Source organism: Mustela putorius, unplaced genomic scaffold (genome assembly GCF_011764305.1).
Source record: "Mustela putorius furo isolate JIRA1106 unplaced genomic scaffold, ASM1176430v1.1 tig00003901_pilon_pilon_pilon, whole genome shotgun sequence".
Taxonomy (NCBI): Eukaryota; Metazoa; Chordata; class Mammalia; order Carnivora; family Mustelidae; genus Mustela; species Mustela putorius.
In genome coordinates this window covers 14766893-14790287 of record NW_025422049.1, presented here as the reverse complement: position 1 = coordinate 14790287, position 23395 = coordinate 14766893, and the positions used below count along the sequence as shown (strand labels likewise).

Sequence of the window (23395 nt, the reverse complement as noted above, 5' to 3'; positions counted from 1 at the left end):
ATCTTTGGTACCTTAGGTTCCTGGTACCAGAGGTAGCTTCAAAATAAAATAGACTTAGTTGCTAGGTATTAATTCTTTACACAAGATGAATTTTTGAACAAAAATTTTAAGTTTTGGGTGCTATTCAAACACATTTCATTATATAGAGCTTGCAAGCATTTTTACTAAAATAAATTTGGTTAGTAAGCATGGCTTTGCATTATTGTTTAGGAAAACTAGAGATTAAAGATCAAAGAAATTAACTCATTTTGTAGCCATCTTAGTGCCTTGATTCATTAAGGAAGTCTCTTTAGCAGTATGGCTCCTACATGGTGTATTCATATATTGCTACTTGGTACGGGGGATAACATTTTGAGTAGACTGTCTCTCCCCCTATAGTCTGAGTTTAGAATATTTGGGTATTTGACCTAATTTCTCCAGCCGTTTTTTGAAGGTAAGCTGGTCTTTTGACTTGATTTACTCAGTTTGTAAAAGTTTCCATTTTTTGTTAATTTATAGATCAGTATTTGGTATATTAGTGGGAATGTGTTTAGGCTCACATTGTTTCCTTTGTAGTGATTTTAATCTTGGCATTTAAAAGTCAGTTTTAAGAAAATCCGTTTGAGTTCTAGCTTGCACTTACCTGTATTTAAATTTTAAAGATCACTTTGCCTCAGCTTTATTGAGATACAGTTGATGCATTATGTTAAGTGAAATGAGTCAGAGACAAGTACTGTATGATAACACTTAATCTGTGGAATCTAAAAACATGTTTTTAAAAACAGTTCATCAGTTTCTGGTTAGCAATTTAATTCCGAGTATTTCATGGTTGTAAGATGTAACATTCACTTTATTGTTCTGTGTCTTTTTCTTTTCTTCAGATTCTACTCTGCTATTCAAGTAATGGCCATTATGATTCAGTATACTCAAAACAATTTCAGTCAAGTGCAGCTGTTTGTCAGGGTATGTGAAGGCTTTGTAAATGCTTAGCTGTATTTCAGATGGTTTTTGTTTTTCTGCCCATTTGTAAATTGAGGGACCCATCATAAACAGCTCTTTTAAGACTTTGTTGGCACCTATTGAAATTGTATACTGGTTTATGGCTATTTTCACATTGTTAAAAAGAGATACTATTTTGACAATTGGAGTTTTGGCTATTTTTTTCCTTTAGCTGTATTGTATGAAATTCTCTATAAAGATGTGTTTGTTGTGGATGAAGAAGAGTTGAAGACTGCAGTTGAATTGTTTCGAAGTGGTTCCAAAAAGAACAGAAACAATGCTCTGACTGGCAGTGAAGATGTCAATATTGACTACAAGAGTTCAACTCAGGATAGGTAATACAGGGAAAGGGGGTGTCATTTACATGACCACATTTAATGTTTCTGTGCATCACCATTTGAAAGTAGAAGGGCCTTGACAAGCTTATGACTTACACTGTGCACACATATGTATCTAGATAAACATTTTTTGATGGGGGAAGAGAAACTTTATCAAGAAGACATGTTGTATTTTGAGATGTTCAGGCTTTGGAGGTTTGATCCAAGTCAGAATCAGTTTTTTTAATTGCTGGAAGTGATTTTAGAGCTACCTAACCCCATGATTCTCAAACTTCAGTTCTAATACAAAGGTATACTTCATAGTGCTTATTAGAAAGGCAGATTCTTAGGCTAACTTTCACAAAATTTGAGGGGCTTCAAATCACAGTGGGGCTTAGGAATCTGCTTTAAGAAAAAAACAAGTACACCCCAAGTGTTCTGATGTAGGTAGGCTGTGGACCATACTTTAAGAAAAAACTGATTCTAAACTAGTACCATCATTTTTGTGGTAACTGAGGTTCACAGTGGTTACTTGACACACACACATCCAACTAAGAGAAAAGAATCTCTCAGGTTAAGGGAAGTCTTAGGAGTTTTCAAAGTGTCTGCCTTTGGTACTCACTAGGAAGGTAGTTTGTGGCCTCTGAGGAAATTGCTGTTAACAGATTTGGTCAAAAATTTTGTGTTAGAGATAATAAAATAGGTGTTGTCTTATATTTCTTCTTGATTCCTACTTCTGTCTAGGAAATTCAGATAGGCTTGGGGCCAGTCAGGTGTCACCTTGTCTTTTTTGGTCTTGCTTGCAATTTTATTCCTTGGATGTTTGTGGCTTGTACTTTTTTTGGTAGAGGAGAGGTTTTTAAAACTTACTTGGGAATGCAGGGGTAGAAGTTGCTTCATTTTTTACTGATGACTTGTCCTAAGGACCTTAGGCTTTATGGAAACTATAGTAGTAAAAAGGTGAGATGTATTAGTTACTGAATTGCTGCGTAACTGTGTTACCATAGATTTTGCAATTTAACACACTTATCTCAAAATTGTATGGGTTAGGAATCTGGACATAGTTTAATTGGGTCTTCTGCTTAGGATATCAACAGAACTTCAGTGAAGTTATTGGCCAGGATTGAGTTCGTATTTTGAGTTTTGACTGAAGAAGGATCCATTTTTCTGCTCACATAGTTCTTGGCAGCATTTAGTTCTTTGCAGCTATAGGACTGAGAATTTATTATTATTTTTTTTTTATGTGGCTGTCAGCCAGAGGTAACTAACCCTCAGCTCCTTGCCACATGGGCTTAGTGAACATGATAGTTTGCTGCTTTATAGTCAGCAAGAGAGAGGCCAGCAGTGCAGGCACTACATTATTAGGCTCTATAATAACATATAGCCTATCTATTGGTTAGAAGCAAAGTTGAGTTAGGGGAATCATACATTGATGTGCACTCCAGGAGGTAAGAATCATAAGGACCATCTTAAGAGATGGAGGTATGAAATATAGGAGATAATCTGCTAAGTATATTGTAGCACATACTTAGAAAAAGGAAGCATAAATGTAACTGTTGGGGTAAAAAAGTATTTGCCCATTTTTAGACCTGAGCCACTTGACCACTAGGTGGTGATGTAGTCATTAGACTTAAAATTTAACTACTGCATTTATATAAAGCTCTTTTTTAATAAATCTTTTCAATTAGGACTGAAGAGCTGGGTGCCTGCTGCAATGCTGAAAATATCCCAGAGGGGTACAATCAAGGAACAGAAGAAGCAAAGGTTTGAGATTTTCTAGGGCAAAGAATTATCATAGTCTTGGCTTGTAGCATCATAACTTAAACAAATTAAGGTCAGGTGGTCCATTCTAGTTGTATGGTGTGAGGGAGGAGTTCAGGTTTGCCTTTGTGGAAGTTTTAATTCGAAAATGTAAAACAGGTGCTTAATGTTCTCTGTATTTTTATTCTTAATGGAATTGTATAGATTATTTGCAGGCAAACTCTGAACACTTTAGAATTTTCAGAAACTTCTGTTTTTCAAGTTAAAGTCAAATAAAGTTACAAATCCAGTAGATACTTAGTTTGTAATCAGTCTTCTGATGCTAAGGTTTCTATTTGCCATTAAAGAATATGCTTGTCCTATTCTATTCAAAGAAAATAAGTAATAATCCTGTTTAGAAAAACAAGAAAAATGTTTACTATCTTCATAGGCCTAAAATCAAGCAGACCTTTAGGTTGAGGCTTGCTAAATAAATACTATTACAGTACTTTTTATGTATGCCTCAGTTGCTGGTAATTTGGGAAGAGTAACAGTATTGGAATGGTGAAATTCTAGGAAAGCAGAAGAACAAGGTAATTTTCTTTGGAAGTTGTAGTAGATTCTGACCAAAATGAAAGGAAAATTTCAGATTTTTGCAGATGATTTTAAGATATAGAAACACTTGCAGCTCTGTATTGTATATATCAAGATGAGATTTATTGAATAGCCTGATTTAATCTTTAATTGGTCTGTGTTGCACTGATTTATATGAGCTGTATCCTGAGTTGCTGGCTGCTTTAGGCAATATTTCCCTTCCTCCATCTAAAACCTTTTAGATTATTTGCGTATTGCTTCTTTAATCTCTTGATTTTTAAGATACACGATAAAACTTAACGGCACTTAGTTTTTTAATAAAAAAGGAGGCATATGTATGTAGTTCAAAAAAGAACTTTCTTTTTTCGTAGAAGAAACATTAAAGCTAAGGATGGTGAATCTGTAGCATGATTATTTTTGTTTTAGTCTCCAGAAGGCCCATCAAAGATGCTCTTTCCCTATAAGGTGCTCAAAGCCCTGGATCCAGAAATCTATCGTAATGTAGAATTTGATGTTTGGTTGGACAGCAGAAAAGGTAATGAAATACCGACAGTGTACTTTTTTGAATCCTGACAGATCCAGGGGAATAATTTTGTATATTGCTTCTGATGAGATGTTCTTAATGTACTATTATTTAAAAAAAGTTGCCTGGTACTTTTTAGCTTACTTGATACATTATTTTATTTTTTTAACAGATTTTATTTGAGAGAGAGAACATGAGCGGGGTGGGGGGCAGGGGCAGAGGGAGACAGAGAAGCAGGCTCCCTGCTGAGCAGGGAGGGGAGCCATATTCCGGGTTGGATCTCAGGACCCTGAAATCATGACCTGATCCAAAGGCAGCCGCTTAACTGAGCCACCTAGGCACCCCATATATCCTCATGATTTTAAATCTAAAAAAGGAAAGAAATAGGTTTAGAAGTGGGAAGCGATCTTTCAGAATCTGATGTTGATCCATGACTTTCAGTTTTGTAAAGACTATGTGGAAATAACTTTTAGATAACTTTAAGAGTACCTGAAACTTGTAACTGCAAATAATCTTATCTTAAATTTAAAATGTTAAGACTCTCCTCATTGATAAATGAATAGGTCAGGTGTCTGCAAACTATGGCCCCCAGACTAAAGCTAGCCTGTTATCTGTTTTTGTATGAGCCTGTGAGCTAAAAATGGTTTTATATTTTTAAATGGCAGAAAAAATGTAGAACAGTGTATTGTGACATGTGAAAATTATATGAAATTCAAATTTACTGTTCATAAATAGATATATGGCGCAGTTGAGTAGTTGTGACAGGGTCCATATGGCCCACAAAGGTTGAAATACTTACTGTCTTGCTCCTTACAGAGAAAGTTTGCCAACTTTTGAAATAGGTAATTGTTACCTCCTTCTAAGAGAAGTTGATGAAATTAGCCCTTAAAGCTCTCTTTTCAAGATAGCCTTTAATTTTTCATACTCAACTTCTTGAACCTTGGTGAACTTAGATATAGTTAACAATCTAACAATCTATAATGAGGTTAAGACCCTGTGGAACACAATAAGTTGTTAAAAATAACAGTCTGCTTTGAAGTAGCTGTGTAGTGTTTTTTTTCTTTTTTCTTTTTAATTGAGGTGTGTTACTTCAAATTGTATCTTACTGGTGCTTGACCAACTAAGATTATAGCCTCTCAGTTTCTATCTGTGTTTTATAGCAGAAAACTATTTTGGGTAGGTCTCCTTAAATTGACTACAGAAATGTCCTTATCAAGTGTAAGAGAATGACCCTTTAGGAACCCCCCCTGACCCCAATTTTACGTTATAGTAGTGGCATTTTCAAAAACACTGGTAAAAGTAAATTAGAAAACTAAATGATGTAAAGTGGGAAAAGAATCAGTTCGGATGAGCTTTAATCTTCATTTTCTTTTAATAGAACTTCAAAAGTCTGATTACATGGAGTATGCTGGGAGACATTACTATCTGGGAGACAAGTGTCAGGTTAGTTTGTCTTTTAAAAACTCAGTAATTTGTTTTCTAAGGTTGTGGTTTTAGTCATTAATATAAGTTTAATAAAGCTCATTTACATAATGCTAAAAAAATTTTTAATGTTTGTTTTAAATTTTAATTACCTCTGTGAGAAGATGTAAGGGTCTTTAAAAAAAAAGATGTAAAAATCTTCTAGTATGTGCCACCTCTTAAATCAGACTGGGTGGCAGTGTTGATTATCAACCACTTTAATAAGTAGATACTGAATTCCTTTTGGGGAGAAGTTGTATTTTTGTTTGGTAAAAGACATATCTGCCAATAGATTCAAGATGAGATGTATTTTTACTGTCTCCTACCTTCTTTTAGGTTCGCTTGGAATCAGGTGGAAGATACTACAATGCTCATATTCAGGAAGTTGGAAATGAGAATAATTCTGTAACAGTCTTCATTGAGGAATTGGCAGAAAAGTAAGAATACAATAGTTTGTTAAATTACTAAAATCTTTGGCTCTTGATGCCTTTTTGTAGTATTAAATTAAGAATTACCAGGATGCTAGTAAGAAATCCAGTTACATTTGGTACCAGCTTAAGATGACTTACCTCAAATATTAAAAGCACATGCTGAAGTATGAAATCTCAGTACACCCATACATGAAAAGTTTTCAAATCCCTAGGCCCTAGCCAACTTACTAGAGATATTAAATAGAATAGAATTCTCGTATAAAACTGTTCATACTAATTGGAAAGCTAGCATGCTAACTGAGCCTCTGCCTATACCAAGATAAACTAATCTAGTCATTCTCAAACTTTAACATCCCCCAGAATTATATGGAGAGCTTGTTAAAACAGATTGATGAGTTCTATCCCCAGAGTTTCTGATTTCAGTATGTCTGTGGTAGGGCCTAAGAATTAGAATTTGAACTTCTGACAAGTTTTGAGGTGATACTGATGCTGTTGGTCCACTTGAAGAACCATTAAACTTTGTTATGCTGCCCTTATAACCAAAAACAATCTCAGTTGCTTAAAATAATAAAGTTCGTTTTTGCTCCTCTAGTATTTCATAGTGCATAAACAAAGGGGAGACCCAGGCCAACAAAGGCTTTATCTAGACAGTTTTCCATGATCATAGGGAAGAAATGAACATGACTAACCATTTGCTGGTTCTTAAAGCATCTGCTTATGTTTCATTGGCCAAAGTGCATTACATAGCTGAGCCTGAAGTCAATGGGGTAGGAAAATATAATCCTCTTCTAAGGAAAGGCAATAAATATTTGTAGACTAGTCTGTCACAGTATTTTCTCTGGAACATGGTATGTGCTACAAGTGGCTTTGAAATTGTTAAAACTACTCTTAAGTTTTCTTGAATAGCTAGTGTCAACAAGTTTAAGTAGAGTACACTTGAAAATGAAGCGGGATGGGTGAGGGTATGTATATCCAGTGAGAATTAAGTCTGCGCTGCAGTGGCTTTATGGTGGTATCTTTAACTTAAAGGCACATGGTTCCGCTGGCTAACTTAAAACCAGTTACTCAAGTCACGCCTGTTCCTGCCTGGAATGCTATGCCCAGTCGGAAAGGAAGAGGTTACCAGAAAGTTTCCGGGGGCTATGTCCCAGAAATGGGTTTGTATGCTGGAGGTTTTTATTATATCCTTCTTCTTGTACTTACATTATATCTTCAAAAAGAAAAAAAAAAGACAACATAGATAAATCTTGTTCTCAGTTAGAGTTTCTCAACTTAGGCATTACTGACATTTTGGGATGGATAGTAACTTTGTTGTGGGGAGCTGTCCTGTGCATTTTGTGCATTGTAGGTTGATTAGCATCCCTGGCCTCTATTCACTAATTGCCAGTAGCATCCTTCCCGCAGTTGCCACAACCAGAAATGTCTCTAGACATTGCCAAAGGTGCCTCAAGGTGAGGGGGGTTGGATTTTAGACTCTAAAACTGCAAGCGAAAAGATTTCTCCAAAAACTAGGAATACACCTCACCGAAGCAACCAGTGACATCATTAGGCATAATTTTTTGGAAAATAACTAATGTATTAATGTATTAAAGATAGTGCTGAGATGTCCGTTGATATGGAAATTACCTGCTGGTTTTGCCCTTCCAAGTGGAAGATCTAGTAGTACATCCTTAAAGAATACAGAAATTTGGTTTGTTCTCTTAAAAAAAAAAAAAGATCTGGGCATTTGGGGGAGGGGAGGACTGGATCTTTTGCTTTGGTTATGAAGCTTATTTGGCTACTTCTTTGTTTCTCTGGAAGCTGTGTCAGAGATGGACATGAAACAACGGAAGAAGATGTTCAAAAAAGTTAGAGGAAAAGAGGTTTATATGACAATGGCTTACAGCAGGGGAGACACCCTCCTCCCACCCAGGCTTCAGCACAGTATGCATTATGGGCATGACCCTCCAATGCACTACCCACAGACAGCTGGCAGTATTATGTCTAATGAACATTTTCATCCTCAGCATGCGTCTCAGAGACAAGGTCGGGGATATGGGATGCCCAGGTAAGGCTTAACTGACTTTCAAGATAATGTACATCTCTGTTTGTGAATAATTCCTAGAGAGAATTACAGTACAATTTAGAAATATCTTAGCAGGTTAGCTCCCTTTTGTAATGTCTGCATAGAGTATGGAACTAATGTATACTTAAATTTTTATCAAATGAATTTATTGGGAGATTTGTATTCTCACTGTCTAAGGAAATATGGAATGGTTGGAGACATGCAGACATGCTAGGGCTATCAAGTTGAGTGCCATGTATATGGTTCTGTATCCATACATAATGGATAGGCCTAATGCCAGTAGTGAGGAGAGCATAGCTCTTTCTATTAGGACATTTCTAGAAAGGTGTGTTAATTCTATTTAAGTGTAAGAATTGACGACGTAAGCACTAGTGAATAAAGAGTTTTGTTTTCCTTTCCCTTCATTCTTAGGGATTCATCTCGCTTTATAAACAGGCATAACATGGAGGGCCCTAAAGTTGGTTTTTACCCTGGCCCAGGTAAAAGATGTTGCCAGAGCTATGATAACTTCTCTTACAGATCTCGGTAAGTGAATTTTAAGTGTTGAAAATCATAAAATGGGTGAATTTGGCTTTACTGCTGAACAACAAATACATGGATTAAGTTTTTTAAAGGTGTCAGCATTGGGGCACCTGGGTGGCTCCATGGGTTAAGCCTCTGCCTTTGGCTCAGGTCATGATCTCAGGGTCTTGGGATCAAGCCCTGCATCAATCAATCAATAAATAAATATAATCTTTTGAAAAAAAGTGTTAACATTGAGATGTTTGAACTGTTACTTAGAAATTACAAGTAAGTTACCACCAAATTTTATTATTTTTCTCCTTTTCTCTGAACTACTTGATACTTAAGTTCCTTCCGACGTAGTCACCGCCAGATGCATTGTATGAATAAGGAGTGCCAGTATAGCTTTGCCCCAGAGAGTGGACAGATGCCCAGGGGCTTGGAAGAAACCATTACCTTTTATGAAGTTGAAGAAGGGGATGAAACTGCTTATCCACCTTTACCTGTAAGTAGGTAAAATTCTATTCAAAAGCTGTTGGCTTTCTCTTTTTCTTTAAAGTAAAGACAGTGTGAATAAATTTTAGCTTTTTGACAAACCACCAAATCAAGCACTTCTGGAAGACATGAATTTTTATCTTAGGAGCTTTTAACGATGGAAGAGGAGAACTTTTTTAAAGCTATTTCTAGAGAAAACGGGTAGAGGTGGACCAATAATCTTGCCTTACATAGTATGAACTAATATTTTCTGTTCATCATTTTCTCACATTTCTTGATTCTAAAGTACATTAAGATATATTTTAGCTTTTTTCCCCTGAACTGCATGTATATGTGTGTATGTTTGGTACAGAATCATGGAGGGCCCACTACAATGGTTCCTGCTGCTTCAAGATACTGTGTTGCAAGGCGAGGACATAGCTCCAGCAAACAGACTTTGAATTCAGAGGAGGGCAGTGGCCAGACTGACAGTGGTGAGTCAGTTACAGTTAAATGTTTCTTTAAAAGATGATTCTTGTGGAATTAGTACATCAGGGCTGTGAAGTAAGATTTAAAGTTTTGGTTTGAGGGGGTCTCATAGTGTTCTGGTAGCTCATTTTGAATGAGTTATCAGTTCTTGTTTCAGAGCTTTCTAGGTGTTTGAAGATATTTCTTCAAGATGTTTGAAGTTTCTCAGGACAGACTTCTATTTCTATAGGCCACCACATTGTCACAGCTTACTTCCTGCTCTCTGCATAGGTCTTCTAGTGAGTTTTGATTTGTTGAGATTTTAGTATGGAAAATACCTATTCCTTATTAGGAAGACACTACTTGTGTTATGGTGAGGACCATTTGTTTATGGAACTATTTTGGACTTTTCCGTGACTAGCTGCTATTTTATGAGACTGCTATAAGATAATTTCATTGTCCAAAGAAGTCTACCCAAGAAAGATGTCCAAAGAAGACTTAGGACGTTACTCTTTATTGTATCCTATTGGTCATCCACTGGACTAAATAACTATATTATAATTTTAATATTTTGCATCCTTCTAAGGAGTCTTTGTTTATATATGAGGAAATTATATATGAGGAATCCTTGTTCATATATGAGGAAATTGAGGCTCAAAGGGCAAATGACATGGTCAAAGTCATACCCTTTGGTAAGTGGCAGAGATTTAACTTTTTTGTAACAGCTTTGTTTAGATATAATCCACATAATGGTATAATTAACCTGTTTAAAAAGGGTACTGTACAGTGATTTTAATATAGTCAGAGTTGCATGACTCTCACCACAATCAATTTTAGAACATTTTTATCACCCCAAAAGGCAACTCTGTACTCAGTAGTAGCCACTCTCCATCCCTCCCCCCAGCCCTAGGCAACCACAAGTCTGTTTTCTACCTTAATGGATTTGCCTATTGTAGACATTTCATTTAAGTGGAATCATGCAATATATGGTCCTTTGTGATTGGCAGAGATCAATTTTGAATTTGGTTTGCCTGTGTGTATGTCCTTAACAATTGCTGTACTGCCCCTTACCATGGGGTGTGCTTATTTTTACCATTTTACTGTAAAATGATGTATGAGTGACAGTTCTACTGAAGCAGTTCTGGAGGAATTGGGTAGATTAAGGAGGTATGAGGCAGTCTCACTGGCTTGATGTAACAATCAGGTTCTTTATTTTCTTGTGATGTTTTTCTTTTTACATATGTAGAAGAAAATAGATATTTCTAGGAATTTACTGAAGACAAAACATCCAGCACAAGAAAGATCTGTGAAGACTTTGTCCCCATGCATGTGCATGCATGTGCTCAAGGATGTGTATTTTCTGCTCTTTTACTCAGCATGACCCTTTTGTCTTTTCCCTTTAGCTTGGTGGGTACCTTCAGATGTACTGCTCACCTGTAGTGCCGTATTCAAAGTAACCAAATCTTTGTTCTCACCTTAAATCCTGCTGTCTGAAGTGGTTGCATGTATGTGTTTGATAAGTGACATGTGTAAGAATCAAATCCAGTTTTGACCTGTGGGGTTTATTTGGTGGAAAGCTGTCCAGTTGATGATTAACTTTCTCTACATTTCAATGGTATAGTAGTATTAGATAAAAATACTTTAGACCACTGAGCTCTCCTGAGAACATACCAATTTTAAAATGTTATTTACTTAAAACAGGCTGAGAAATGGATGAGGCAGGATATACTCCTTTAATGTCCACCTAAGCATAGTATGGGTTATACTCAATTACTTTATAGACACCATTTACTAAATATCAAGCACCATACTTTGTTCTTTTCACCCCCCCCAATGATCTTGGTATTATTATCCCTAATTTATAGGGCAGAAATTGAGGCACAAAGATAAATAACCCACTTAAAGTGGTGTAAATTAATCAGGATTCAAATGTAGACATCCGTAACTCCAGAACCTGTGAATTTAATCACCATACTCTACTGCTTGACTGGAAAAAATGGATACAGCTGGTTTTTCACTTCTGCCTGAACTCTTAAGAGCTGAGGGAATTTTCAGAGGAGAAATTTGTCCTGTTCACAGTCAGTATCTGGCTTCAATATCTGTTAATCACTAGTATGAAAGTTCAGATCACTTGTTTCAAGGACGTATACATTTTAGTTCTGAATATATATCCATAAAACTTGAGAAAAAGCAAGTGCTGGCCATCTGGCTCTGCTGAGCTAAAAAGCCCTACATAAACACTTCTTCTGTCTTTTTTTTATAGGGAGATATCATGAAGAATATATTTATCCTTCAGGTCAGTGAGATCTAGATATAATATGACATTCATCATTGTTTATACAATTTTAAATTATAAAATAATGCTCATTTTTTACTTCACTTTGGCTATATTCCCTAGAACCAGACTATGAAACTTCAGGTGTTTATAGCACAACTGAATCTACAGCAAACTTGGTAGGTATTTAATAAAAATGGCAAGCACTTCTATCTCCTACTGTGTACTAGGGCACTGTTCTAAGAATGATATATATAAATGTATTTAAATTAGAATAATTTATGAGGTAGTTAGGGCTTCGTTCCCATTTTGTAGATGAATAAATTAAGACCCTGAAATTAATCTATTTAATGATACTCCTAATGTGTTGATAGAAGAGGAAATTCAGACATTGGCAGCGATGATTTTTAAGAGGATTTTATTATGATATTTTGGTAAGGATGGGCCATAAGTCATTGCTTCATATAACAAAAGTTTGTTTCTTGGTTATGCTTTGTGTCCAGTGGAGGTCTACAGGAGGGCTCTGCTCAGGGACTCAGGCTGATAGAAGCTCCATTCATGGTTGCCAAGGGAGGAACCAAAAGGTAGTGAATGGCGCCCTGGCTCTTAGAGCTTCCACCTGGAGATAACACCTGTCACTTTCTTTTTCATTAGCCAGAGTATGTTCCACTGAAGTATCTAACTTCTGTTGCCTGAAAGTCAAAAAGTTGGAAATATTTTAACAGCACTAAGGACCATGACATTGAACTCAGACTCCCTCCCACAAGCAAAATACTTGCTTCCACCTCAAGGGAGACAATCCAAAAATCTCATTCAGTGTAATTAAACTTAAAGGCCAAAGTTTCTGGGAAATGTGTAGTACTCTGTGCATTGGGTCCAGATGTGGCTCACTAAAACCAAAGACACAGAGTTGTTTAACCACTAGATACCCAGTTTATAATCGTGGAGCAGGGACTGAAAAATGGCAGTAAAAATTCCCATTCAGAAAGGGGTGGGGGAATGGGAGAAAAAGTTAATGGCCGTAGCAATCCTGACATCATGGACAGCCACTGTGGGGGCCCCCAGCCTAGGCATGGGGATTGTTCTCTGGAGGGGCTCTCTGATTCATTGTTTTCTGGGGCTGTTGGTTGCTGCAATCCCTTCTTTCCTTGGTCATATTTGAAGCAGGCATTGGGGAAAAATCCTTCTTGGCAGCTGAGCAGCTTTCTCAGCCTGCTTCTTACTTGGAGAAAATTGGGAGCCCAGGGGTCATTTTATCTCACTTGGATAGTTTTAGTTCTGCTCATAGTTTCTTTGGCTGCGTGATTAATTTATTCTGCTTCTCTGTATGATTCCTCTTAGTTTCATATGCCAGTAGCCATACTGACAATTTTTTCTTTATAGATAAACTACTTAGATTTGCTATAATTTGCCTTCTTATCCCTGTGTCTCTATTTGATTGCAAGTACCTTGAGCTTATCAGGGATGGAGGAGCCATACTTTTGGTGGAGGCTTTTCCATGAGCCATTTTTTCCAGTTGGAAGGATTCAGTGGGTGTTGCATTCTTAGTTGGAGTTTTGCTTTGAAATATCTTCATGCAGTCAGATTTTAACAACTTGGTTTTTGCTTCAAAGCCAAGTTTTAACTGCTCTTCATTGTTCAAAGTACTTACTCATTTTATATTTTACAGCTTTGGTTGAAGCAGCTGTGTCTTCAACCTTGTAAGTCCCTATATTTCACGGATTCTCTATTCCCTTTCGTTCTTGCCTACAAACTCCTTTTCTACACACATCTTGTCTTAAAAAATGTTGCTAAACTCTGCCAACAGTAATCAAAACACAAAATTAACATTGTTTTCCAAACCTTCCCTAAGAAACACAAATCATTATCTCCTTTTCAAGTTAGGTTTTTGTTAGAGTAGCATTCCACTTCTAATTACCAAATTACTGTTCCAGTCAAGCTGTTATGCTGCAGTAACACCCGTCCCCCCAACCTTAGCTGCTTAACACAGGACAGTTGTTCTTGCTCATGTTCTGTGTCTGATGTAGGTTGGTAGCAGGTTTTTATTCATCATAGTTACTCGGGGCATCCAGGCCGATGGACATGTGTACTTTCAGTCACTTTTCAGGAACAGAGATAGGGTGATTGAACACTGGCTTTTAATATTTCTGCTCATAGTGACCAAGTAAGTCATATGCCCACACCTAACTTTAGTTGGGGCCAGGAAGAACAAGTTACCATGTACCCAGGAGAACTGGAATATTTGTAAAAGCTTGAATAACAATCCTCTGTTCTCTAATTATGTTAATCTTAATCTTACATACTAAATTTTCGTTTTCACTGTTTGGGCAGTACATCTTAGGAATGAAAACTATGATACATTACTCTCTTCCCCTTATTTCTCCTTCCCTTTCCTAACCCCTTCTAGAAGAATAGTTTTTCTTCTCACTGTGCCATTAGTATTCTCATGTCGTATGCTTCTTAAATAGCTACCCCAGTGGAAAAAAAAAGTAAAAATCTCACCATTAAGGATGACAAGAATAGATATTTAATTCCTTCTTTCTTTTTTTGATACTTAATTTCTTTCTATCCCTTTAATTTCATTTGTCACATGTTCCTTTTTGTTTTGAACTTAACTTTATCATACATCCTAACTAGCTTCCAATCTCTTCAGGATGTGCTCCACTCCCCACTCCCTAGTCACCAAGTCTATAGCAAGTTTCTAAGTAATTTTTTCTTCACAGCATGCTGTGGGGAAAGGACCATGCAGGACTTATAAATGTCTAGGCACAGAGCCTCCTAAAAAAAAACCCGCAAATATTTATTGCTGTTCATTTCTCTGCCCAACTCTCAACTAAATCTTTCTGTAGAATTGTTCAGCATTCACATTGGGCCCTCTGAATCAAAGCCAAAGTTTACTTTTTAGCAGGTGCTTTGGTTGTACTTGAAAACTGACTTTAGAAAAGTGCAATCCATGGTAAGTTGGGTTCATCATCCATATGATTCCTCTTGTTTTCTGTGATCACTTCCCTTGATTCCCTCTGTGCTCTTATCATTGTTAAACCAATTTCTGCTGCTAGGTGTTTTGTTTTTGTTGTCATGACAATTTGTCAAGAATAATTGACCCTTTAAATAAGTTTTTTCTTTAATTAAAAAAAAATTATTTATTTGACAGAGAAAAAGAGATCACAAGTAGGCAGAGAGAGAGGGGGAAGCAGGCTCCCCGCTGAGCAGAGAGCCCGATGTGGGGCTCTATCCCAGGACCCTGAGATCACGACCCAAGCCGAAGGCAGAGGCTCAACCCACTGAGGGGGTTGAGGTGCCCTATAACTGCGCCTTTTAAAATCATTTTTACTTTCACAAAGACCTTGAGCCAGAAGGGCATAGTGTTCAGATTATACTCCATCCTGTTTAGATAGGATATATCTGAATAACCAGATATTCACCCTTGTCCCAAGCTACATTTTTAGATGGAATGCTTTTGTTTAGTTAGTAAAACTGTTGTTGGTCCTACTGATTTTGAAGCTTTTAAGGCAAGAAAGGCCACTGAAAAAGTGTTCAAATTATATCCTCCACTTGATTTTAGTATCTACATTGGACTAGAATTGGATATGATCAGGTTCTCTGTGGATGGGAAATAGCACAGTCACCTAAATCAGGCACTGGGGTGATACCTTTTGGAACATTATCTCAGTAGTTGCTTCCAAATCTGAGTACTTTCAGGACAGATCACTTTTCACTTAATTCTAGAAGATGTTGAAACAAAGCACGTTTCTTGATTTATCTTTATTTAACTGTACTTCTATATTCATTAAAGTCTCTTCAGGACAGAAGACCATGTTCTATGTCTCCTCAGGACACAGTTACCTCATACAGCTACCCCCAGAAGGTAATCTTAATAGTGTTACCAAGCAATCAAATGGGGGGACTGACTTTTTTTTTTCTTTTTATTGTCCTTGTCCTTCATCATATTTAAGTATTATTGTGCTTTGTGGTGCCTGGCACAGTGATTAGTAAAATTCAACAAATTGATTATCTACTGTGTTCCAGACACTGGTCTGTGTGCTGGTGTTTGATTACTGATAGTCCTTCTGTTCTGAACCTCTTATGTAACGAGTGAAATAAAATAAATTACTGGTCAAGTCTCTTTCATTTACTGAAACTGAAATGTAAAGAATAGGGAGCTAGTGTCAGAAAAGTTGCTGAAACCATGGAAGTGAATAAGATAATCCTGGGAAAGGAGGAGATTGAGAAGGGCATCCAGAACAGATCCTGTAGATCACCAAATTTTAGCAAAGGGTTAGAGAAGGAATAGTTAAGGAGAGAGGAAAAGTAGGAGAATATAATACTGTGGGAACCTCGGAAGAGCATGTTTCAAGGGGTAGTCAAGTGTCAGTTGCTACCAAGAGGTCAAGTACCAAAAGGACTAGCAAGAGAGTTTTGGGAATTGTTGCCATGAAGACCACTGGTGACTGAATGCAGTTTCTGAGGACTGGAATGGGTAGCAGCCACACAGCAGTGGGTGGTAAGAAAATGGAGATTGCATTGAGAAGAGCATGTTCAATAAGTGTCTGTTACTATGTAGTGAACATCTCTCTGTGCCCGGTGCTGTATTGGGTGCTATGGCCTCATGTGAAAAACAAATTGCAGTCCCGTGAAGTTTACACATAAAAAAGCAAAGCATCTTTTCTGTTAAAAAAAAAAGTGTGTGTTAGTGTGGGGAAATGTATACACCTGTAGAAACAAACATACAAATCTCTGGATAATATGTAGGAAATCCAGAGGTTACCTGTTTGGGGAGAGGGGAGAGGAACTAGGCAGAAGGAAGAGATATGGATTGGAAGGAAACATTTCATTGTATACAGTTTTATAATTGATCTTTGAATCATATTAATGTGTTATTTTTTCAGAAAAATACATTTAAAAATTAAGATCTTGAAGTTAATTGTAGTCTTTGAAGGAAATAACCTTATATAGGTTTTACATAAAGATTGATTTCTCAGTGTTGTAGTTATCTAAATACTGTATCTTGAAACTTAGGTTCAGATAAGAAACAGTGTTTGAGAAATAACTAAACTTCCCTAAATTTTTCTTCTGCACTTACAGGTGATGGTAAATTCTTCAGCAGTTGCAGCTTCCTGTGCCAATAATGTTCCAGCTTCAGTTTTACCTAACTGTGCAGTGGCTAATCAAGCTAGTAGTACCACTTCAGTTTCCTCACAGAATGTTATGCAGCCTCTATTTGTTTCTCCACCTATGCAGGGCAGGCCAGGTAGGTTATTAGTGGTTGCTTAGTTTGGGAAAACTCCTGTTCATGAACATGCACATGCAACAATTCTAGTGATTAGATAGGGTTACTTTAATTTGTAGTATTAAATTTGTTTTAACCTACTTAATAAATTATGTTCTGTATTTAAGGAATCCATGAGATTTAAGAGCCAGGGTTTCTAATTTTTTTCTTGCAAATTTGGCTTTGAGATGATTTTGTAGCTATTGTTTTGCTACCCTACTGAAAATTTAGAGGACTTTACTAGTTAAACTGAGTTAAGTTTATTATACAGGGATTAAAGTTGAGGTGTTTCATGCTTCACGGAAGTAATTCCTGAAAAGTTTGCTGTGAAATACATTGCCATGTACATCATTTTCCCATGAATGTTGTAAGAAAGAATATGGCTCTAGAATTTAAGAAACTTAGGTTAGAATTTTGGTTTTACAACTCACTACCTCTGTAATTTTGGACAAGTTACTGAGCCTTTCTCACTTATGAGCTTGGGGTTACTGGTAGTACCAATTTATGAAGTGGTCATGAAATTCCAGTGAATTAACATAATTTAGAATTCTCAGAATTCTGGAAAGCTGATGGCAACAACAGCATAGCTATTTAATCTGAGTCCTCAAATAAAAATGGAAATAGCAAATCCAAAACCTATGGGCAACATTTACAATAAACTAGGTGACAAGGTGTCCCCACAAACTCCAAAACTTAAGCAGGGAGGGACAAATCACCAGTCACAAGACCTGCATGCTATCAGGGTCTGTGTGGGAGCAAGAAGATGGAAGCATCGGGGAGGTTGTCTGAAGGGCCTGACAACAGAAGAACCCCAAAAGCTAGTAAGAATTCACTGGAAAGTGGGGTGGCCAGTTTGGAAGGAGCAGCTAAGACTGGGAGGGGATTTGACCTCGCCAGTACTAGGTGAGTGTTTGGGGGACATGGTAAAGGGACTTGAAGGGCTTAGAGCAATCCAGCCCCTAAGAACCCTCAAAAGTGACCTGCCAGGGCTCCCTGATAGGATAGAGAAACTGCCGGGAGTGGAATCAGAATTGACTGGAATTGGGAAAAAGGATCTGTCCAGACCAAAGCAGAGGAGAATAGAACCATGGAATCCCAGAAAGCAGCCATGTTTTTGAATGCTACACAAAAACAAAATTACCCTGTATCTACCTCATTCTAAAGTTCATGAAAAATAATTTCACGTAACAAAGGAAAAGCACTAAAATGAAACCCTATACAAAGATATTTTAAGAACAAAAAAAGAATAATACCCCTATAGACCATAAAAGCATGTCAGAAATATGCCAGTGAAACAAACTAATAACTATTTCAGAATGAGCTAAAGATATAAATAATATAAAACGAATAATTGGAATTAAAAATCTTAAAAAGAATAACAAGTCAGAATTAGAAAAACTCAAATGAAGTGACAGAACTCAGAAAAGCATTAAAAATGGCAGAAAGTGATTTCAGGTACTAAGACTAAACTATAAAGAATGTGACCAAATATACACAACAGATAATGCTTTAAAAGAAAGATGTAAGAAGGAGGGGGAATCTAAAACGAAGAAAAGGAAGATAAAGATTCAAAAGTGACTTGTTAAAGTTAGGCAAAGGAGATCAAACATTCATAGAAGTCTCTGAAGAAGAAAACCAAAGTAAGGAAAAAGAACAAATATTGAAAACTATAATTCAGAAAACTTTTCCTGCAATTGAAAAACTTTAAAATAAAACTATATATTGGAACAACAATCTGAATACCTGAGTATATTGACCCAGAACAGCCAACACCAAGATAATTCTAGTAAAATGATCAGACTTCAAAGAAAAAGAAGGTCCTTTGATTATCTAGATAAAAGAACGTATGGAGTATAAAACAAATAAAATGATAATCATCAAACTTTGACAACAGTGCTTCATGCTAGAAGAAAATGAAATAACATTTAAAATACGGAATGTGTAAAAGATTTTATATCCAACCAAAAGTGATTTTCAAGCCTAAAAGGCAGTAAGAATTCAGAGAATATTACTTGCCTGAGCCCTTCCTGAAGAATCTACTAAAACTGTGCTGTCAAATAAGGTAATCACTAGCCACATGTGACAATTTAAGTTTTAATTAATTACAGTTAAATAAAATCTTCAGTTGCTCACTTGCACCAGCCACATGCTAGGTGCTTAAAGCCACATGTGGCCAGTGGCTAGTGTCTTGGACAGCACAGATATGGAATATTTCTTCTATCACGGGAAGTTGTATTAGATGGACATCAGTGTACCAGAGAATTAGTTGATTTTTAGATTACCAAGACAAAGACATCAACATAAGACCTAATGGTAAGTTTTAAATGTATAATTACCTTAAGAGTTAAGACAATGAGGGTTAAGAGGTGGAGAATACACTGTATAATAGCAATAACCTTACATTTGGACAATGTAGATATTGTATGGCTATTCTTTGAAATAGAGTTGAGAGACCATGTGCCAAGAATTTTTTTAATCATTTCAGTAATTACATGAGATTCTTTTATCTAGATAATCAGATTGTTATTCTGAGACTGTGTAATGTCGCCTAAAACAAATGAGTATGGGATATTCTTAATTTTATCTCCTTGTGCCCTTGCAAACCAGGAGTCTAACTATGGAAGAAAGGTAATATGGATATAATAAGGCTAAAGAAAAGCTTTTATGGTCTCAAATTTGAATTGGAAGTATCAGTATAACTTCCGGTGTTTTATCTTTAAATATATGTGTATGTTTCCCAGCTCTGTCCACTGAAAAGACCTAGAAACAATGAATATTCTTAGCACTCATTTTGTGGTCTTGAAATACATTTCTCATTTTAAAACCAAGCAGCTTTGTGGAGAAATGGCTGCTGATTCCAGGTCTGGGCAGGAAATGTTCAAGATGAGCCTATATCATTTTCTCATACCAGAGAGTGAAGAAGCTATTAGACTCCTGGAGCCATGTCAAAAGAACTCAGGAGCCATCTTGAAGAGGTTCCCATTGGCCAAAGATAGAGCAGTTTGAGTCTCAACAATGATAATTACAGCAGACTGGAACATATCAAATACATTGGATTTAAAAGTTCTTAATGATATTTGAAACAAGATGGGATTGGGAGGGAGACAAACCATAAGTGACTCTTAATCTCACAAAACAAACTGAGGGTTGCTGGGGGGAGGGGGATTGGGAGAAGGGGAGTGGGGTTATGGACATTGGGGAGGGTATGTGCTTTGGTGAGTGCTGTGAAGTGTGTAAACCTGGTGATTCACAGACCTATACCCCTGGGGATAAAAATATGTTTATAAAAATTAAAAAAAATTGGTCACCTTAGGAGAAATAAGCCAGTTCATTATCCTAACTGGAAAATAAAGTGAAAGAATAAAGCCTTTGTCCTGCCTACCTTATATGAACTGTACCACTGGGTAACCAAATAGATGAAGGGAAGTTTCTGTATATTAGTGTTCTAATCAGTGAAGATAATTATTTTGCAGTCCTTACTGAATAGGTATTAAATAGCAGTTAGCTGAAGATTGCAGAAACATTATCTATAGATGTGTTAAATCAGTCCTGAGTCTGATCAGTCTCCTGGATCTAGCTGCCTATTTGCAGGAAATAACAGAAGAACATACTGAAACACCGTGACTATATCATCAGGAAAATTAAAGACTGTGGAAAAATCAATAGGTCAAAAGGCCCACATTTTTCAAAAGAAAAACTGAAAGGAGATGACAGAGATGGAGAAAAGACCAATAGTAAAAGAGATTCAAGACGTCAACTTTTAAAAGCTACCTAGGGATGCACATCTGGAGGTCAAAACTCTTAAAACCCCAAATGAGTGATTACTGTGAAAGTCAGGGTAATGGTTAAATTACGGTGGGAAGGAGGGTTGTAATTGGGATAGGACACAAACATGTTTTCTGGAGTGACTGGCAGAGTTTTATTTCTTGGCCTGGATAGTGTCCACCTTAAAACAATTTGTTGTGATTTGCTCTCTGTATCTGATTCACTTATAATTTAAAAATTAAGTTCTTAGCCTAGTTCCTGGAATAAAAACATTCAATATATGTTCATTAATGAGCATAGAAAGTTTGCACTGAAAGTGTTATTGTAGACCCTGGTTTTACTACTTTGTGCTAATTGCAAGGAAAAGTATTACATGTCTGCTTTGGAGACTACTGAGCATAAGAAGAAATGACAGGTGAATCAAGCATTGGAGTACCTCATTTATGTAGTCCTTGAAAGCTTACCATTTAAATGCCAGGTTGTGTTCTGTGTAGATACTTCTAAAAATGTATTTTACTTCTTGTTCTTTGAGTCGCTTATCAACCTCAGCTGTAACTCTACTAGGTCATGGCTGCTAGTTAATCGGTCTTTAACATTCCTTTCACTCCTCTAGATGAAACAGCTCATGTTTCCCATTGTGTTATTCATGTGTCTCTCTGGCAGCCCCAACCCATCCTCCATTATGAAGTCACTTACCTGCCAGATGATTAGATGTGATGATTGCCTTTAATATGAATCTCCTCATAGGCATTAAATACTGTTAACTGAGCTTTGGTAACTGTTCCCAAGGCTTTTGTCAGGGTCAAGACTAGTGAAAATTTAAGAGTGCCAAAAAACCACAGTAATCAAGGTAAATAAAACTTTAATGTACTTTATTTTTTTTTTTTAGAACATGTATATACATAGGAGCCAGGTCAGGGAGTAGGGGGACAGAGGGAGAAGGAGAAAGAAAATTTTGAGCAGTCTCCATGCCCAACACAGAGCCCAATGAGGGGCTCGATCTCACAACCCTGAGATCACCTGAGGGATATCAAGAGTTGGATGCTTGGGTTGCCTGGGTGGCTCTGTCCACTGTCTGCCTTTGGCTCAAGTCATGATCCTGAAGTCCTGGCACTGAGCCTCATAGTGGGCTCCCTGCTAAGCAGGGAGTCTGCATCTCCCTCTGCTCCTCCCCCTGCATGTGTGTGCAAGCTCTCTCTTTCTGAAATAAATAAATAAAATCTTAAAAAGAGTTGGATGCTTAACCAGGTGCCTCTAATGTAATTTTTTAAAAACCAAGAGTAATCCCCTCCAAAAAATTCCATGGTGAACAAAGGATCAAAATTTTAAATAAAGACAGGGTCTGTGGGCCAGACTTAGGGTGAGTTGAGTGAGGAACTCTTTGGATCATGCAAGTGCAGGCTTGGATCCTGTCTTCATTTAGAACTTTGATATTTTACTCAAAATGGATTTTTTGGAGGTTTTATTTTGGTGGCCCCTTGAATTTTGCACCTCACTGCACCTAAGTCCCCACCCAGCCCTTTGATCTGTAGAGAAGTCACACCTTACTTTGTATATTCATATGCTCTTCTGAAACGTCTTGAAACAGACTGTAGCTTCGTAAACGGGAAATAAGCATTTTGAATGTACTACGTTTGTTTCCATTAATATTTTAGGAAAGTTTGTATTGTTTTGGAGCTACCCCTTAAATTCTGTTAAACCCATAGAGCCCTGTTAAGTTTATAAATGAGATGCTCATGTATGTCTAGAATATTTGGAAATTATAAAAGCTTTTTCTTTGGGGATGTACTATAATATTCATTTTCAGGGAAGATGAGTTCAGATAAAATAATCTCCAAATTTCTTCTGCTCTGGATTCTCTCAGGCCCATGAGAACTTACTTAGCTATCCATGTCTAGTAGTTGGTTTTTTATTTTTTTTAAATGGTGTGATTTGAATTCTAGTTTAAAAGGAATATAAGTGGAGCTTTGTTGAAAAAGCCATTACTTCATAGAAAACAAATTTATAAAGCCTTCTGAATACTTAGAGATAAATTCTAAAAATTAAATGCCTCTTCTAAATCTGTGAAAGTGGAGATTTCTACATACATGACAAAACTCCAAAAACAGTTGAGCATGTTTTAAAATTTTGCTGTTTAATTTAGATACAGTAAGAATCATTTTTTGGTGCCCATTTCTGAGACTGGACAAGGTGTAGAGTTGTTTATCCAAGTTTTAAATCACCCTAAGACATCCACTATCACTGTTAGCCTGTAACTGTATAAAGGCTATAGTAAGTATATTGTAAGTATTTATGTTGGTGAATAAAAACAAGGATTATTTCTAATACTTGACCTTAAATTCTCCTTGCTAAATTATCAGAATAACAAATTCAGCTTATGTACGCTGTTCCTGTACTAAACTTAAGTGTTCTAAAACTCTGAACTTAAATCTTTATTGAACAATGAGACTAAGGTTTCTCTACTTCTCAGGGTTAAAATTATAGTGCAGGTAACACAATAAATTCAGTACTTAAATGTCTAAGTTGGCTAAAAT

The 23395-nt window shown here is 36.7% G+C and overlaps 1 protein-coding gene across 1 annotated transcript in view; it reads left to right on the top strand.

Annotated features, from left to right (window-relative positions):
• Positions 1-23395, top strand: part of ALG13 (ALG13 UDP-N-acetylglucosaminyltransferase subunit) — a 66644-nt gene that overhangs the window by 30939 nt on the left and 12310 nt on the right. Inside the window, 16 exon segments of the mRNA XM_004769084.3 lie at positions 861-942; positions 1151-1313; positions 2984-3059; positions 4056-4164; positions 5531-5595; positions 5950-6050; positions 7074-7201; positions 7845-8091; positions 8521-8634; positions 8959-9115; positions 9458-9578; positions 11816-11848; positions 11951-12006; positions 12331-12411; positions 15624-15695; positions 16913-17078. Of these exon segments, the coding sequence (XP_004769141.1) occupies positions 861-942; positions 1151-1313; positions 2984-3059; positions 4056-4164; positions 5531-5595; positions 5950-6050; positions 7074-7201; positions 7845-8091; positions 8521-8634; positions 8959-9115; positions 9458-9578; positions 11816-11848; positions 11951-12006; positions 12331-12411; positions 15624-15695; positions 16913-17078 (1771 nt within the window).